General features: G+C 32.0%; 2 protein-coding genes across 2 annotated transcripts in view; one reads left to right on the forward strand and one right to left on the reverse strand.

Moving 5' to 3' along the window:
• The window catches only part of LOC129918525 (RNA/RNP complex-1-interacting phosphatase homolog), a 30,869-nt gene extending 17,259 nt beyond the window's left edge, over positions 1–13,610 (reverse strand). The window contains exons 1-2 of the mRNA XM_055999120.1: positions 13,430–13,610; positions 12,882–12,957 (exon numbers count right to left, since the gene is read on the reverse strand). Of these exons, the coding sequence (XP_055855095.1) occupies positions 12,882–12,957; positions 13,430–13,449 (96 nt within the window). The 5' untranslated portion in view covers positions 13,450–13,610. The remainder of the gene's footprint in view (positions 1–12,881; positions 12,958–13,429) is intronic.
• Positions 13,611–15,248: 1,638 nt separating this feature from the next.
• Positions 15,249–19,350, forward strand: LOC129919643 (zinc finger protein OZF-like). The gene is made up of 5 exons (XM_056000596.1): positions 15,249–15,452; positions 15,550–15,694; positions 17,915–18,253; positions 18,311–18,647; positions 18,701–19,350. The coding sequence occupies exons 1-5, from the start codon at positions 15,282–15,284 to the stop codon at positions 19,311–19,313; spliced, it is 1,605 nt and encodes a 534-aa protein (XP_055856571.1). The 5' UTR covers positions 15,249–15,281; the 3' UTR covers positions 19,314–19,350.
• Positions 19,351–19,380: the final 30 nt, after the last annotated feature.

Below are 19,380 nucleotides of genomic sequence, written 5' to 3' on the forward strand. Positions count from 1 at the left end.
TCAGACTTGCTCGGTATATAATGGGTGCGTCCCACCAAGAGAGATCTCTGAGGGCTCAGATATTTTTTGAGTGAGACAAAAAATCTCAGCTGAGCGCTCACTTTTTTTTCTGAGATTTCTGAGACGAAAAGTTTTTGGATTAATTTCTCAGTTTTCTTTCTTTTTTGTTCTCTTATTGTTTTGACGTTTGTTTTTTTGGTGGTGTGCAGTCATAAAAGTAATAAAAACATGAAAAATTTAATGAAAATTTGAAAAAAAATGTTATTATTTTGTTTTGAAATAATTTTTATCATAATTTAATATTTGAAGAAAAGTTGCAGTTGTGTGAAGTTGCAGTTGAAGTGTTGGATTTGAAAATAAATGTGAGAAACTTTTCCCACACTATTATTTTGCTCTCTTTCAAAATGACATTGAGCCTAAAAAGATTTTTTTGTTGGTGGGACGCGCCTTATTTTACATCGAACACCTCAGAGCTTTATGATATGTACGTCTCCACCAAACCTTAATCTAGATTTAGGAAAGGAGATTTAAAATGGTATTTCCACCGAAATGAGATAATTTATATGAAGATTTATATTGACAATTCTACAAATTGGAATTTCAATACTTCTGGATGAAAAATCTTACTTATTGTGCATATTCAGCTATGTTAACTGATTCTTTCACTACCTTAAACCTTTATTTAACGCAAAAAGTTTCCAATTTTTTTCGATATCGCGAGAAAATTACAAAATAATTAAAATTTTCCATTCTGACATTTTTTTTTCACAAGTTGTCAAAAAATAAAATGAGTGCGTTCAGCAAAACAAAATCGGATTTCCTCATTTTCCAAGTAGATTTAGAGCGTGGTATAAGAAGAGAAGATAATAGGTATCATTAGAGTCGCCATTTTACAAAATGGAGTAATAAGTTTTTGACGTTTAATTTGGCAAAGTCAAAAGCAACAACAATTTCCAAAACAAATTTGTTTACAACAACTATTTCAATAGGGCAGCTGTCAAAAACTTAGGAAGCTATCCTTTTTTTCTTTAATCTGACAGTTGACAGTTCTCGATACAGACATTCTTCGCGTGATAGTACCTTCTTTTATATTTTCTTATACCATGGATTTAGAGGAGATTTATTCTAAATCTTGTTTTGAGGGGATTTATATTCGTATGGCAAATCACGTGATTTAGAGGAGATTTAGCTTAAATCAACCTAAATCTAGATTTAGGTGTCGGTGAAGATGGGGCATTATTCATAACTTAAAACTATCATAACCCATTCCCTGCAAAAGATACAAAATTCTTGCAACACAAAAAAAATTACTCTCATTCAGACCTTTCAAATGATATACCTAGTTCACCAAGTGTTACATTACATCACATTTTGGGCGCAACTTAAACAAAATTGCTAATTTTTTTTTAATAAACCGACAATTTTGCTTTACACAAAAGTTCGTTAACTCTTTTACTATATGATATACTCGTAATAGTTGTAATACAAAATTTCAAAACAACTCAATGTGGAATTCCTCAACTAAAAAACAATAAAATTGCTGCAAAATCGCATACCCATCACATTCCAATAAAATACTTCTTGTTGCACTTCTGACGCGTGACCGCGACTTGGTGACAGCTTTTCAAAGCCTGTGTTACTAGCTTGTCATATTGCCTACCAGAAGAACATAACATTTAGTAATTTATTGCGAATTTTTTTCACATCAAAATTTTTACGCAATGATGATGACATTAAAGAAAAAATGCGTCTTCATGTCCAATTTTCATGATGATGTTCAATTCAGGTTTTGTTGCGATTGCAACATAAGAATCTTTATGAAAATCCTTAACAAGCTTAGAATACTCTTAGTTTCCATCACTCGCTGTAACAAAAAAAAGAATACAGATTCAACGGAGCTTGAAAAAGGCTTCATTTCATTCTCTTTCTCTAATTAAGTTCCTTTGGTGCGCACACAATTTGATTGCATGTGTGAAATTTCCAATTCCCAGCAATTAATACAAAGTGCTGAGTTTTATTGGTGAGCGCTCGTGTCTTTGTGCAGTTATTGGCAGAGAGATAGAGCAGAGGATCCATCTGGTGTTTCCACCATCTATATAGAGGGAGCTCTTAATGTCACATTCGTATACACGGTGTACCGTTGTTTTGCGTTATACCGACAACGACGAAGACGACGCGACAGCATGTCTTCAGTCTTCCTATAGTGAAATAATTTGATTATGGCTGGAATACCAATAAAGTTAATACAGCTACAATTTTCGCTTTTAATTTGATTTGAATTGATTTGAAATGATGACAGTTCTGTTGGTTACCGTGCAACTTGCAATGTCGTCTGCTGGGGGACAGTTAGCTAGGTGGCAACATGAGATTCTGGTTAGTCGAAAAGGTAGTTTTTTTTTTTTTGTCTTAAAACTGGTTTTCAATGCGCTTGATTATGTAAAAATGATAACCCAGTTTGGTTACAACATCTTAGTGACCTCGTTAGTGAGAAGTTCATTTGCAAATTATATCATAAGGAAGGGTAGTAAATTTTTTAAGTTTGAGAACTGGATGATGATTAGAGAAATTATTGTTTAAAAAAGAATACTTTGTTTGATATTCATAGTTTCTTGGTAGGTACTTAATTCTTTAGAGGTTTTATTAAGTAGTAACGACACACTTCGGCAGTAAAATAAACAATTTTACCAATCTTAAAATATTATAAAAAATGTAGATTTAAAGAAACATACAAACTTGTGTGGTTGGCAATTTTTTCTTTTGAGTAAGGCTTGTGGTTGGTATTCTAAAATGATTTTTGACCGAATAATAGGAAAAACAAGTTTTTTTGTTCCAAGTTTTTTTGACCGTTTTTAACCGTTTAAAATACCTAAAGTTCTATTTTTCAACACGTTCTTTCAACTTTATTGAGCATGCTGATAAAATTACCTTTCATTTGGTATATCACAGTACAATTACTACCAGCTTAACAATGTTAAATTAAAAAAAATCAGAAATATGTACCAGCCACGTGGGAATTACCGTAGTATCAGTTTGAAATTTCGACATGGTTGGCTTTAAAAAATTCTAACTTTTTTTGTAGGCATTGTAGAAATATTGTTAAAGCGTCATATAAAAGGTGAAATAATAAGCTTTTACATGATATAAACTTTGATATAAGTTGTCAGAGAAAAAATCGATTTAATGTTTTGAGAAATAAAAAAAGATTGATTTATTTGCTTTTTTTATAAAAATTGATTGGGCTCAAAAACTTCTAGCATTTTTTGTAGATTTCCTAAGGAAAGATTTTAAGCTGAAACAATTAGCTTTCAGATGATACACTCCTGCTCAAATTTAACGCACATCATATTTATTTTACAGAAAATTCCTACTATTACTTTGTCTCACAGTATCGTGGTTATTTTCTCAAATAAGACAGGAGTGATCTTAAATTGAAGGTATGGAGTAAAATGTTTGTGGGGAAGATTTGGAGAGATATGCTGAAGTCTATCTGTCAACCCGCTAACCTTTTAGAGATGAGTCATACAGTTTCATGAAGTAAACTCTGCTTTACAACACCTACGGAGTTAGTGAGCTCTCCTAGACCTACTTTAAATACTCAAAAATACTTGACTGATATCCTCGAACACCATGCGGTTCCAATCACCAATAGATTTGGTCCACAGTTCAGTCTGATGCACGATAATGCATGCTAGAGTGGTTTGAAAATATCTTCAAGATTAAAATATGCCACCCTTGAATTGACCACACAGATATTCGGATTTGAATTCAATAGAACATGTCTAGGAAATGTTGAAAAAAGTGCATTTGCGGCCGAAATCCACCTCCAAGCATTCTTGATCCACAGAAAATTGGAGTGAAAGAAAAGTTACAATAAAACCTTCAAATGTTAATTCGTGGAATGAATAGATGACTCCAAGTTGTCATAAGCGCTAGAGGAGACAATGCCAAGTATTGAATAAAATTATTGGAAAGAACTGTCACGTGCTTCCATTTTTAAAAATTTTTTTTCTTAAAAAACAAAAATTATTTTAATACCAGTTTTCAGACCTTAAATTGCTAAATTTGGTTCATCTTTTTTTTGGTTGATAATACTGTTGCAGTTTAGCATTTTTCTGACTTGCTTAATAATAACCAAACACAAAAAAATACAACAAATAATTTAAAAGCCATTTTAAATAAGATGTAGGGGTATGACTAAAGAAGAAAAAAGTGTGCGTTAATTTTGAGCAGGAGTGTATAAATATTATTGTAGGTTTGAAATGGTTTGTGTATAGCTTTGTAATACTGGCAGGGCAACTGCTTGTGTAATCAATTTTGATTAAAGGTTTTTGAATGAACAACAAAATGTCATACAAAAAATGGATTAAATGGTGTTAGAAAATAAAAAAGATTCACTCTTTTCATGAAAAATGATTGTTCTTTAAATACGGTTTTATTTTTTTAGAAAAAATATTAAACTTTTCAATGGTGTAATTTTTTTTGTAAGCTTTTTATATACAAAAAAAAATTTTAGCTTTTTCTTGTAAATTATGATTGGATTCAAAAAGTTATTCTGTTTTTCTACAAAACATACATAAATATGTAAGGGGTTAATCTTTAACTTGAGTACATTATAACAAGATTTATTTATTATCTTATTAATTTTTTACAAGAAAGTTGACAATTAAATAACTTTTAGATCATTTTTTATAACAAGAGCACACAACCTGTTTTCTTATGACGTTATCACGTAAAATTATCGTTCGTAAACCGACTTTACAGACAGCCACTTTTTCTTCATGACAATGATATTTTTGGAGGCTTTGTCACTTCCTTTTGCTTTTTGTTTTTTTTTTTTTTAGGTTGACGTTGGGAATCGAACCTAGACCTCTAGCTTCATAGTCCATCGCACTAACTATCGGGTTTGATTTGCTTAGATGATTTAAAATGATTTGCAGTCTCAGATCTAAGTATCGATTTGTATTTTATTACGGTTATTTTTATTTCGTTACTAAACGTTTCAAAACTACATATTGAATTGCAAAATGCTTTATACTTCTATATAACTTCTTAGTGCATCAACTATTTGTAAATTAAGTCGATTTCCTAACAGCCTTTAAAATTTAAACAATCTTTAAGAAGAAGGTCCTACGTCCCTTGTCTTGTCGTACATCTATAATAATCAACAGTAGATAATCTTTCTTGCTTGCTTCTTGCTTCCTTTGCGAAATTGCACTCTTTGTGAACTTTGAAATCCAAACAAATATCACGTTATAGTTTTTTTTTGTCAATAATAGTTTATATTCAGGACAAAAAGAAATAAAATCAGTCAGTAACCATACACATTGAACTTACGATATAAGCTCTTAACACTTTATCTCATACAATACGTTGTGATAGAGTAATTTTCTTATAATTAATTCCATATTTTATTTTTGAAAGGAAGCAAAAACGATGAGAATTTGGTCTTCTTAGGTGGTCCAATGTAACAACAGGACCACCCTGATAGTAATTACTTTGCAATTTATTTAAAAAAACAAAATTTATTAATACATTTTGCATAAATTTACTTAATTGCTCGGTTAAAAATGTAAACACACAGAACACAGATTAAAATTGATTCGGCCGTGTGCAACCAAGTCATAAGACATCAGACATGATGTTCGGCATCACCTGAATTTTAAACATCAACAAAAAAATTTTTTTTGATTGATGTTCTACAAAAAAAGTTGGCAGGCAAAATTATTTAAAGTCGCTATACTTTCATCATCGAAAGGACCACCCTCGAAAATGAAATTGAATTATTGCATTTAATTGAAATATTGTTGTTATGGGTGGGCTGCAAAAAAAAAAGACATAAATATTCTTCAATCAACTTGTTAAACTGAACTTAACACAAAACAACAACAATAACAAAACCGTTTTAGGTTTTCTCTTTTAGGCTTGAAAGATGGGGAAATGTATTTTAAATGAACACATGAGTATTTATAAGGGAAGAAAAAAAGAAGTAGATACACACCACCCAAATAAAAATTTAAGGGCAATCCATTTCAATAAATCCCCATTTTGTATATAGTTACTACCAAAAATATGGAATCACCTATTAGCCCAGTCATTTTAGTCATTTTTAAGCCCAATCTGCGGAAAAATTCCTACTGGGCTGAATTTTGGTATACAGCTTAATGACGGCTTTGTTATGAAGATGTGAAAAATCGACATTGATATCGTGTCCGCGTTAAGAGTTATAGGGGTCAAAAGGTCACAAAAACTGGTTTTTCACGATTTTCAGCAAAACGGTAAGTCTTATCAAAAAATTTTCAATGCAAGAATTGTAGACCAGATTATTATATATAAAAAGTGTCATGACACTTTTTTTCCTAAGACCCACCGTTTCTTAGGTATAACGATTCAAAAAGTTGAAGTTTAGTTGTAATCGTCATAATCCTATTCCTGAAAAAAAAAAACTCCTAACTGAAAAGTTCCTGAAATTTCATTATTTTTATAGATTGAATTTCGTTCCTCAACTGTTAAGAATATGGGGAAACCAAAAAAAAATGGAAATTTTCGCCATTTTTCCGATTGGGGCCCTTCTCCCGAAACCATTTCCCTGGGAATTTTTGTTTAGAATGTGTCTGAAAATATACAGGGTGTGCAATAGAGAATGGACAACCCTTAAACGGCTTATAGCTACACTTATGATTGTTCTAAAAACAGATAGAAAAAAGTTCTATCGCAACCAGTTCATAAAATATGGACTTTTTTTCCTTCAGTGTATTTTAAATTTTATAATCTTATGTTTTCGTTCACTACAACCACGAATGAATGAATTTTATTTATTTCTTTTTTTTATAATTTTCTACAATAATTGGATGAGTACATAAACACTTTAAAAATTTCATAGCTATTGCACATTTTCGTAAAAAAAATTTTGAAATCTGTTTTTTGATGCAAAATGTAAAAAAAGTATTTTATGAAAAATTTTAAACACCTGTGGTATAAAATAAATCTATGGAAACCTAAGTGGCCAACTTTCTTAAAAATATTCTGGACTAAGGGAAAATCGTGAAAAACCAGTTTTTGTGACCTTTTGACCCCTATAACTCTTAACGCGGACACGATATCAATGTCGATTTTTCACATCTTCATAACAAAGCCGTCATTAAGCTGTATACCAAAATTCAGCCCAGTAGGAATTTTTCCGCAGATAAAACCTAAAATTACTGGACTATATATGCTTTTTAAAAGGACCAAGATCCATGGTCATTTATCTATTAACTCGAATCTTTAACTTAAAACACGCATTCCATTATTTTCGCGATAAATTTCGAAAAATCGAAGCCACTACAATATTTTCTCAAAAATATTTCCTTTTACATTGTGTTGTAAGATAAAACATAAAAAACAATTATGGTTAACACGAAGGCTTTAGGACCTTCACTGAGGGAAAAAATAAATTGAAGTTGAAACGTCGTTGTTTCAAAGATGAACTACTTTGATTTATGTGACTTTAAGACACGAAACCATCAAAAATTAAAATTTTTTCAACGTTGATTTTAAAATGTTCATCTTAAACGCAAAATCATTCCGAATAATAGTTAAATCAATGTGGTTTTCATTGATTTTACGTTGTTTTATGGTGGCTTTTCCCCCAGTGTTGAATAAATAATGAATGGGTTTTTGGTATGTTCAATCAGAATTCAGAACGCTGTTTTAGTATGGCTAGAATATAAACTTTAACAAGATATTAACAAAAAAAACATGTTTTTAATTGAGACTTGAATTTTTATCTGTAGGTTTTGTAGAAAAAGGTTATAATTTTTTGAAACCAATCGTATTTTATAAAAAAAAAGCTTAAACAATTACATTTTTTTTGTCTTTTCTAATTATATCAATTTTTGACATGAATTTCTTATAAAATATTATTAATATTTCTTTTTAAAAATAAATTTATATTTAAATCTTTACGTTGCAATGTAAATGTGCAAAATGTACAAAAATGATTTATTGAAAACAATAATTTTTCTTGAAATAAGCGAACAAATCTAATCTAATCTAATTCTTCTATCACCTTAAAGTTCATTTTTGTATATGATATGAATTTTTTATCATTGGAAAGCCCATATTTCGGCTTCAATTATTATTCATCTCAATCATACATCTGTAAGACGTTTACAAAAAAAAGTTACATGTCGAAATTTCAAATTGAATTACGGTACTTCCTACCGGATCATCGGCAATAGATCTCCACAAGTGTTTTGTGGTGATTTTGGAGTTTTTCAAACTTAGATTGTGATTGTTATGTGAGATACATATACCTACTGAATGAAAGGCTATATACGTATTACTTATTTGGGTAATAAAGTTAATTCAAATTTTAATGTGCTCTAGGTCAAGAGATATACATAATGTGTTAGAAAAAGAACATATTTTTACCGTTATCTCAGAATTGTGAATACGAAATTAAGTTTGATATTTTTTGCAAGCTACAACTTTTCGTTTAGCCACTTTTTTGCAATATCGTTTTCCCCCAATTTAGCCTATTTAATCTTTGAATTTCAAAAAACCCTTTCTTAGTGCTCACTTTCAATAATACACCTTTCAAATAAGATATCAAAGATTTTTCTATCTACTATAGTATACATAAGCTATAATTCAATTAATTTTGACTGTCAATTTTTGGTTTCATTGAGTTTCAAAACACAACGATACTAAAGGAGTTTTCACTTAAAAAACACTTATTGCCTAGGTGCAAAAACTTTGCAAAATTTATTGAATAGTCGAAATTGCATCGTGACAAAATAAGATCATGGAAAGTAAAAGCGAAAGTTTAATTGAAAAGATTGAGTTTATACCAGGACGAAGCGAAAAAAAAAATATGCTCATTTGAGAGTCTGTTTAATTTGCACAACCGAAACGCGAAGCTGAAAAAAAAAATGCCCACGGCAGAAGATGAGAAAAAGTATAGTCCACCTTGTTTGATTTAATAAAAAAAAAAAGAAATAGCATTCATTATTACTTGCTTTATAGCTTATACGGCAATCATTTTCGGCGTTTTTAATCAAAATAACAAAGGTTAATTTTTGCTACACCAGAATAAATAATTTAAAAAAAAAGTTACACATACACCACAGTGACCTTAGAAATAATAAATCCATTATACCATTGCCTAACACTGTAAAAATTATATTATTGTTGATCCGAAGTTCTCAAATCTTGGAAACCATACGTTTTGCCTTTTACAAATTTCCTCTTAACGTCCTGAATTGATTTCTATATCCATCATAAAATTTAGAAAGAATACGCCAATTTTTATTGTTATACCTTCAAGCAACACTAAAATGCATAGAAATTCCTTTTAATAATAATTTGTGTTATGTAAAAACTTACTAAGAGTAAAATTATTACAACTCTCTACTGGAGTCACTACTATTCTATTTCACAACCATGCTTCTTTAACTTCACTTAAATCAAAGCCACAAGAACAAAAAAAAAAGCCCTTGTTTCATGTAGGAGTCAAATAAATACGAATGGCGCCAGTGATAGAACGATCAAGACAATTAAATCACCTGGTCATGTATGTCATGTTCTCTGAACTGAATACAGCCCTGAAGAGTTTGTGGCATGTTTGTAGTGTTCTCTAAGATCACAATTCTGTATATAGGGACAACTTTGCAATTATGTCTTGATAAACAACACGTTGCCAAGATATCTGGCAATCGAATTCTCGTCTTTGGTGATAATTATTGCGTTGTGTGTTTTAAGTAGGGATTTCGTTTGGTTGCGTTGGTTGGTTGGAAGCAAAACGAAACAAAGCCACAGGCAACACCAACTTAATGACATTTCATGTTGCAGATCCATTAATTGATTCGCGTGCATAGAACATTCAAGAGTGTTTTATATGGGATTTCTTTTTTTTTTTATGCTGGAAGCTGGACTTATGGGTTTTCGAACGAACCAAATGTGTGTAAACAATGCACACAAAATGTCGAATTGGTCTCTGGTCGTGCGCTACCTACACAACTCATGTGTGGTCGATGAATGGTGTTTTTAAACTGATCGGCTTGTGACATGTTCTGTCCATGTTAGAAGATTCAACAATATACAAAAAAAAAAGTTTGTTGCAAGTGAATTCGCCTTTCAGTTTATAAATGGGTTCTAGAAATGTAGAATTATATGATATAGGCTAAGGGAAACAACATAATACTCTACTGGGTCCTTGTTCGACTTCAGGTAAATGAAGTAGCAGATTCCTTAGCAAAGACAAGCGCCACAGAACTCCTTATGGATATAGAACCATATTGCGGTATTGGAGATAACAGGATCGAACAACAATACCTACAACAACAATACCTACAAAATTCCGTATTCCAAAATTCTGTACTGCCTAAATAAATTCTGCTCCTGAATAAAAAATTCTTCTGCATTTGTATTATACTGTATTTAAAAATTCTGTTTTCTAAATAATACTGTTAAGCCATTATTTTGCTTTTCGAAATTCTGTAATTCCCAACCTTTACATTAAAATTCACAGTTATGAACAGGTTTTTTAATTGCCTTCTGAACAATTTACTAAGAGCCAATTTTTCATTAGCCAGATATATTGACATTTTTCCTTTGATAAAATAATAACTCTATCTTACAAATTTTCTGATCTTACTCTGCCTTCACAACCATCATTTTTTGGTCTCATTAGGTGTATGGTTTTTTTTTTTAACGAAACACTTAAGAGAGGTTTTTTCTTATGAAACACATGATTATGATTATTTTAATCGAATGAAATTGTATGTCAACTTTTGCATTGCGAAACAAAAATAAAAAAAGCACGACTAAAATTTGTAAGACTTTTTAATTTGGTAGGTTAATGTATATGAAAATTTAAAAAATTAATAAAAACATAAAGTTCGTTCTGCAAATGAAAAGAAAACAACGTCTTAAATCAAATTTAGCACCAAAAAAAAGTATACTGTTTAATTTATTTTATAAGGATGCATTTTTATAAAAAAAAATTCAAAATCCTTAGAGCCATTTTAAAACAAAATAGTACTTAATAATAATAGTACTGCATAATAAATAACGGATTGAACGGAAAATTATTGAATTTTTTCAGGTTGGTATCCTACATCGTCCTGCGGTTCTTTCGCATTTATTTCTGATACCAATCTATTCCATAAATTGTTGGATTTTCCTAGCGTCATGGACTTTCAAATTTCTCTGTATCAAATCCGTATGCAAACATGCGAATTCTATCAACATACCTATTATAATGTTTTTTTTTTTTTTGTTAAATTTTAGCTTAAGGGTAACGGGTGTGACAAAGTTACATCAGTTTTTGTTCCTAGACTGTGTACTATTCACCAAATAAAGTATTTAATAGCTTCAACATCAAATATACATACTTAGCTGTTAATATATTTTTAAAATAACATTTTTTTTAACCTGACTTTCAACGTCGAAAACTCTTAAGATTATATGCAACGGGTGTGACGTTAGAAAATCGATTCGGCCCAGGACGGCACTAAAGCTAGATCGGTCCCTGCGGCGAAGACGCAGTAAAGGAAGACCTCGTCTTAGGCTACCCAAAGGGAATGGGATCTTTATCAACTTGGGGTACGAAACTGAAAGCAGATCCTTAAACATAGAGCTGACTGCAGAAACGAATCGAAAGCTGAAAATATTCCAGCTGAGATGGCTGGGTCACGTAGAGCGTTTGTTTCCAACCCCAACCGACATCGTGGCAGATGAAGAAATCATCTTAGGTCGTGTGCTCAAGTGGAGAACAATCTCAACCAACTTGATGTGTATTGTATGCTACTGGCCAGGGGCCGAGATGATCGTAAAAGCTTGTTGATTGAGGCTCCAATCTATCCTGGGGCCCTACTATGTAACTTTTTGCTACTTTCGCATCTGTTCAAAAGTTAATTTCAAGTGTACTTCCTAGCCAAACTGCGTATCTTAAATGAATAATACTATTCTAAATCTTCCAAATAAAACCCAATAAAAGATTTGACATGACTGGAGCTGTATAATTTTCATTTTATGCAGAATAACAGAGATCCATTTTTTGCGAATTCGAACAAATTTTTTGTAGAATCGAATTACATAGTTGGGCCCCTGCATTGGGAGCGCCACCATAAGTAAGTAAGTAATTAGGTAGAAATGGCGGTCAAGCAACAGAGCTTGATGACCCAATTGGCTCAGAGTGCGCCGTTTTGATACCAAAACTCATGAAACCTATGATCGATAATTGGATTTATATAAAAATAAAATTTAAATTGATTCTAAAGGGACAAAAAAGGCAGTCCCAAATCCAGTTTGTTGCATTGAGGAATCAGATCAAATTTTTGATTCTGAGATATTATTTATGTCATAGAATGGAAGATCGTTTTTTGTTGTGTCTTGTGTCCCTGTAACCAAAAGGTTCTCCCTCCCAACAAGCAGTTTTTTTTAGCTTTAAAAGGATACAAGGTACCTCTTCTATTTAATATGAAGGTCTAGGGGTAAGAAGTGCAAGAGAACATTTAGTGCCTCAGTGGGACACGACCGGAGGGCTCCAGTCGTCCCTACGCTTGCTGTTCTCTGGACTTTTTCAAGTTTGTTGATGATATGCCTTACTTAGTGCAGGCCACCAAACAATGGCGCCGTAAGTAAAAATGGATCCTACAACCGCTGTGTAAGTCCATAGAATCATTTTTGATTTAAGACCTAATTTTTTTCCAAAGGTTTTGCTGCCGACATGGAAGGCAAAATAAAGTAAATAAGTAGCTAAGTAAGCAAACATTTGGATAACAATTTGTATTCTTGTCAACTAACTATTATATTCTAAATTTTTGGAAATTTCTGCTCATAAGAGTGTACCTTAAAATAAATCTAGTTTGTTTGAAATATAGGGACTAGCAACTCACCTCTTTCAATGGAACTTTAAACGCAATAAAACGTGTTCCTTTTATTATTTCCCCAACGGGTGTATAATCAAGCCATCTGAAAAACAAAAGCAAATGTTGGAGTGAGCTAGTTAAGTAAATAAATAGGACCAAATTCATAGTCACGTTTAAGAAGACTATTGTCTAACGATTGGCTCAAGATTGTTCTCAACTTGAAAGACTTCAGTAACGAGAATAATTTCTTAATAGAACAAGGTATTGTTTTCATTACATAAAATGTCACGTCACCGGCTAAGGTTAAACTTATGTTCCCTAATCTAAGCATAGATCTTGTAATTGATGACAAGCTCAGATAGGAAAGTAATTGAAGATGAATGTAAATACAATTTTTTTTGATTTCAACAAAGAAGTCATTGATTACAGTTTTTAATTTGGATACAAGAATTTACATTTCGAATTGTTTATTACAATGAATTTAACAAATTTGGCCAATGTTATGGCAAAAATAAGTGTTTAGCGCCAGAATGAAATTGTTTTGATAGCAAACTTTATAACATACTCAGACTCACCTATCTGGTATACGAGGCATTATAATAATTTACTAAAATATTAAAATAAATTCAAATAAATGTTCACTTAATATTTTCAATACCTAAATAATTTTATTAAATAAAGTTTTTAAATTTTAAAGAAAAAGAATGAAATATTGTGTATGAAGAAAACAACTCAAACAACACGTTTGCTTCACTTCACAACGCCTGTCAGCTGTCACTTTTGTTTTAGCGATGTTCAGATTTATGAGGTTTGTCTTATGTTGGTGACCACTTTTTTTTTGAAAATACGAAAATTATTTTTCTTATATCTAATTTTTTTTTCTATACGATTTGAAATGAGAAATAATATATGCGAAATTATCTCAATTGGGCTCTAGTGAAAACAGGCTGTTATATGAATTTCATTTAAAAAGTTTTACATAAGCATTGTAAAAAAAAAGGATAAAATTTCAGGTAAAAAATCATAATAAAAAACCATAAACATAAACTCGGCAGTCAACTGACGTTTGCCTACAAGCTGCGAGGTGTGATGAAAGTCGTGATCATAAACAAAAAATACCAAGACTGGAAACTTTCGTACGTCTTTCCCCCCAAAACCCTTTTGTGTACAGTGTTGTCTGTGAATATATGTGAAATCCACCACGTTGGTAAATGAGGTTAACACGCACACATTTATAGATTCACGACATTCACCACACATCGGACACGAACACAACGATAGGTTCACGACATTCGCCGCACCTCGCAGCTTGTAGGCAAAAAATACCAAGACAGTTGACCGCCGAGTTTCCAGTCTTGGTATTTTTTGTTTATGGTTTCCAGTCTTGGTATTTTTTGTTTATGGTCGTGATCCTATCGTTGGGTTCGTGTCCGATGTGTGGTGAATGTCGTGAATCTATACATGTGTGCGTGTTAACGTCATTTACCAAAGTGGTGGCTTTCACATATATTCACAGAAAACACTGTACACAAAAGGGTTTTGGGGGGAAAGACGTACGAAAGTTTCCAGTCTTGGTATTTTTTGTTTATGTAAAAAACCATCAACAATATATGCACATACCTTTTCTCGATGTGAAAGTGACATTTTTGACAGATGAAAATTCTAATAACCATCTAGTTACATGAGCAAATTTGGGGAGCAAGTAATAGCCTGTTTTCACTAGAGCCCAACTGAGATAATTAGGCAAATTATCTCATTTCGAATTTCAAATTGTATAGAAAAAAAAATTAAATTTGAACTGACCTAATTTGCGAAATTATCTTATTTGGGATATAACCTTCATCATTGCAGACGTAATAGCCTGTTTTGACAAAAGCCCAAAGAGTCTTCACTAGAGCCCAAATGAGATTATTAAATAAATTATTTCATTTCGAATGCCAAAGAGTATAGAAAAAAATTATATGTATTTGAAATTTGAACTGACCTAATTTGTGAAATTATCTCATTTGTGCTTTATCGAAAACAGACTATAAAGTTTTAAGCCAGAACTATAAAGGCTTGGCCACACCGGAGGGTACACGGTAGCGGTACGGGTAGCGGCAACGATATTTGTATTAAAAAAATTCCACACCCGAACGTTGATGTGTCAGTTTGGAATTTTTTCCATACAAATACCCGTACCGTTACCTGTACCTCTACCGCGTACCCTCCGGTGTGGCCAAGCCTTAATTGGATTAAGCAGTCGGAAGCTACTGTCAAATTCACGTTTAGTTGTTGTTTTTCTTTGACAATTGTAGTTCTGGCTTTATTTCATTTTTTTGTGCGACACGCCTTGTTGTTGATGGATTTTATAACATTTGACATTTGGAATTTTAACATCCCTGTGTTCATATTTTTGTTTACATCCATTTTTGTGAGAAAAAAGAAATGGATTATTGTACAAATTCCTTCAATATTCAAAACGAAACAACAAATGATAACAATTTTGTAAACAATTGCATATGCCGCTGTTGTCTTGCAACAAATATCGAACTTAAACCCATATTCAATCCAATTGGTAGTATTCCACAAGTAATTTTCTTATTTACAGCCGTAAAAGTGAGTAATAACTTCTTATCACTCTATTCCTTCAACTTATTCTATTTGATTCCAATGTTTATTTGTTTAAATTGAAAGTAAACTTTATTTATTAAAGATTGAAGACAATGACAACCTTCCAAAATCAATCTGCACAACTTGTTTAAACCATTTAAATAAGTGCATTGAATTCAAGCAAAGAGTAGAATCATCCGATTTTCTATTGCGAAAGTTTTTAATCAATCCTCGTCAGAGTGCATCAGGTAAGACACAGTCATGCTTTCCTTTTCTTTTTGTGTTATAGAACTTGATATAAATGAAATGTTTAAAGGTTTCCAAACATTTAATGATATCTCTAAAGATCATTATCAGGGAACGGATTTCCCTAACTTTGCCTTATTTTTTGCGTTATCGTAAGAAAGTGTAGACTTTACACAAGCAAAATTCATGTCCCCCTGATTACAAATAGCGTAACGGGTACAATGGTTGGCACCCCCGATTTTTGTACTAATTATTGGCACCCTTCATGCAATAATGCATTCCTCAAAAATACTATGCCCAGGCACAAAAATCATGTTTTTTTTTCATAATCTACTTGGAGTGATATAATTTCTAAACGGTGCGTGATACAAGAAAACTTTGTAGGACAATTTTTTGTAAAATAACCTCGGCTACAATTTTATACAGCATAATTTTTGTCTAAAACCTGCCGTTTTTAAAATAAAAAAATGTTGTGACCTTTGACCCCTTATAATGGGACTAGCAGACAGAGGAAACTTCAGGACTTTTCACAGATTGTTAACCACCCTAACACCAAGCTATATACCAAAAATCAGCCTGTTCCTTGAAAAAATCTATTTTTCCTTGGCTAAACCGTACACCTACGTTGGGTAGGGTTGCCATGCGTCCGCTTTTTCCCGGACATGTACTCTTTTTTGGCTGTGTGGGGGACGTCCGGGATAGTTTCTAAAAATTGTCCGGGATTGTACTCTTTTCAATCCTTTAAGTATCTCACTACTTGTATCTCACTACTTAATTCATTCCACATTCAAAAAACCGAATCGAGTTCATTAAAAGCGAGGCGTTTTTATTTTGGGTATTTATCTGCTCAATTCTTTTTTATATTCTGTTCCAAATTAATCAAAACTCAAACATTAGCGTATGAGCTACTGCTTAGTGAATTCTCTATTTAAAATTACAGTATTTCTGGGGGTCTTCCGATTTTGGTATGTAACTTTAAGCTTAGAGCTACAAAATTAACACTGAAAGAAAACTATTGTAATGGTTCTAATCTATAGACTATGTTAACTTTTTTTTGTGAGAAGATTTACTTTTAAAGTTTTATTAGTAATTTAATAAACCCTTATTGTAAGACACAAGGCCCAAAACTTTTAACGATTAACAAAAATCTAAAGACACTTTAGTAAGTTGCTAAGTCAAAAAAGACCATTTCTTAACTTAGTAACTTACTAAAAAGGCTATTAGCATTTCACTTATGGCCATATTATTCACCAGTTTAAAAAATACATCTGGATGTAAGATTGTCAAATGTCAAAAATAAATCCAAATCCAAAATAGTTATCCCGATTTTAACTATGAAAATAGTTAAAAAATAGTTAAAAATGACTATTTTTTTCTCTGTGTGATAGTGATATCATAGATTTGGATTTATTTTTGACTTTTCAATTTCTTTGCATCCAGATGTATTTTTTAAACTAGTGAATAATATGGCCGTTAATCGTTTAAAATTTTGTGCAATTGGTTTTTAATGGAAATTTTAAAATTTTTTTTAACTGGAATTGCATTGCAACTTTTGTAATATTAGCGCAAATGTTTACTATAGTAAACTATACCGGGAATGCCAAACTTTGTCTCAAGGTTTTTTTGTTTTATTTCTTTTTTTTTGAGAAAAAATAAGAAACAAAAATGCTACAGGAACAAGGGTTTAAAATGTGATTTTTACTTCAATCTTAATAAGGTTGTTCCGTTTTTTTAGTATAATTATGCATTCCTTTTGTCCTAGTTTTGTACTCTTTTTTTTGTCCTTATATGTCCGGGAAAGTCCAGGATTTTGCATCTCGATTACAAGTTTCGTCTAAATATATCTGGCAACCCTAACGTTGGGGTCGTTTTCGACGCAAGTACCTGTTGTAAGACTTCTTGCCTTTGGAATATCCATCGACTTTTAGGAAAAGCAATTCAGAACCCCGTCTAAATGAAGCGAAGATGAAAACGTGGTTCTGGATTTACTTGAAAATCTATAATTTAGCAAAATCCAAATTAAAGAAAATGTCACCAATTTTTTGCTAGAAAATGCATGTAAGACGCTTCTTAAAGACAATCTCAGGAGGCTGTTTCCTGCAAAAAAAAAAAAGCTTTTGGTAGTTCAATTAATTAAATATCAAGCTATTTTGTCTTTTTATTTAATAAATGCCTTTTTTGCCTTTAATTTGATTTTAATTTGCCTTTTTTCAATTTTGTAGGTCCTTTCCCTGATCATGATTATGCAAAGTCAAGTGAAAATGCCTTACAAATATGCATGGAATTGAATAAAGACAATATACTTGATAAATGTAATGATCAGAACCCGTCTTTGAGTAGAAAAGGAGATTTTTCTTGCAAAGAATATGGACAAAAGTTCGAAGACATAGCCAACTTGAACAATCATCAAATTTGTCATTTGCAGAGCCCCACTAAGCTCACATTTACTTGTTCAACATGTGATGAAACATTTTCCGTGAAGGAAGATCTCTTCGTTCACAGCTCATTACATGACGATTCCAATGGATTCATATGTAAATCTTGCAACAAAAATTTTCAGAGTAGGTTAAGATTCTCTCTTGCTTGTTATTTAATTCTACATCTTTGTCTTTTAACAGCTTTTTTCAAATTGAAGCGTCATATTCCTTCACATTTTCAAGAGAAACCATTTAAATGCGAATTATGTGATATGAGATTTGTCGAAAAGGCATCGCTAACTCGACATTTTAGAGTACACACCGGGATCAAGCCAAAATCGATGCATTTCTGTATGATTTGCAATAAAGACTTTCCCAATCGATATACTCTCAAAGTTCATAATCGCTCACATACTGGAGAACGTCCTTGGAAATGTGATGGTTGCGACAAACGATTTTCTGATTTTCGTCTCTTGAATTCTCACAAAAGACTTCACGATGAAACCAAACCCTTCGAATGTAAAGAGTGCAACAAAAGGTAGGTTGCCCAGATTCTATGAAAACACAAATTAACTTTCTTTTAAATTTTAGTTTCCGACATCGTTCGACTCTTGAGACTCATATAAAAGTCCACACTACCACCACCGATCGTCCTTATCGTTGTGACAAGTGTAAAAAATCCTTCAAACAATCCTGGCGTCTTCAGATACACAAACGAAAAACACACAATCGCATTCATAGTAGACGTTTTCTATGCGATCAATGTAGCCAAATGTTCACTTCTGCTTCTGCACTCGAAGATCATTTACAGTGGCATAATAAAAAAGTTGAAACTAATAATGATGATGAAGACGGTGCACCAAAAGAAGCACCATCTGAGTTCTTTCAATGCAATGAGTGTTCATTGCAATTTTCATCACGTTTAGATCTAATAACACATCAGAAACTTACTCATGCCCTTAGTCATGAATGTTTTACATGCTTTGGCAAATGGAAGACTCTGGAAGAGCTTGTGCGGCATAAATGTGGTGAAGGATTGAAAGATGATTTTGATGATGAACAACCTTCAGCTGATGAAATGATATTAATGCCCGATGGTCAAGTACAAGATTGTAATACAATTGTAAATGCTTTGTTGGCTTCTGTATCAGAGCAATCCACAACAAAACCGAATCAAAAAGAAGCCACTAGTAAAGTGGCATAATAAAATTAGATAAACAATAAATTATTATTATTGGAAATTTATTAATAGTAAAAAAAAAGTCTTGTCT

Source organism: Episyrphus balteatus, chromosome 4 (genome assembly GCF_945859705.1).
Source record: "Episyrphus balteatus chromosome 4, idEpiBalt1.1, whole genome shotgun sequence".
In the NCBI taxonomy this organism is placed as follows: Eukaryota; Metazoa; Arthropoda; class Insecta; order Diptera; family Syrphidae; genus Episyrphus; species Episyrphus balteatus.

Bases quoted from the DNA above. Each gene is read 5' to 3' on its own strand.
- LOC129919643 (XM_056000596.1), top strand. From the start codon at position 15,282: ATGGATTATTGTACAAATTCCTTCAATATTCAAAACGAAACAACAAAT. The intron at 15,453-15,549 runs GTGAGTAATAAC...TATTTATTAAAG, and splicing joins TCTTATTTACAGCCGTAAAA to ATTGAAGACAATGACAACCT. The intron at 18,648-18,700 runs GTAGGTTGCCCA...TTTAAATTTTAG, and splicing joins TGTAAAGAGTGCAACAAAAG to TTTCCGACATCGTTCGACTC.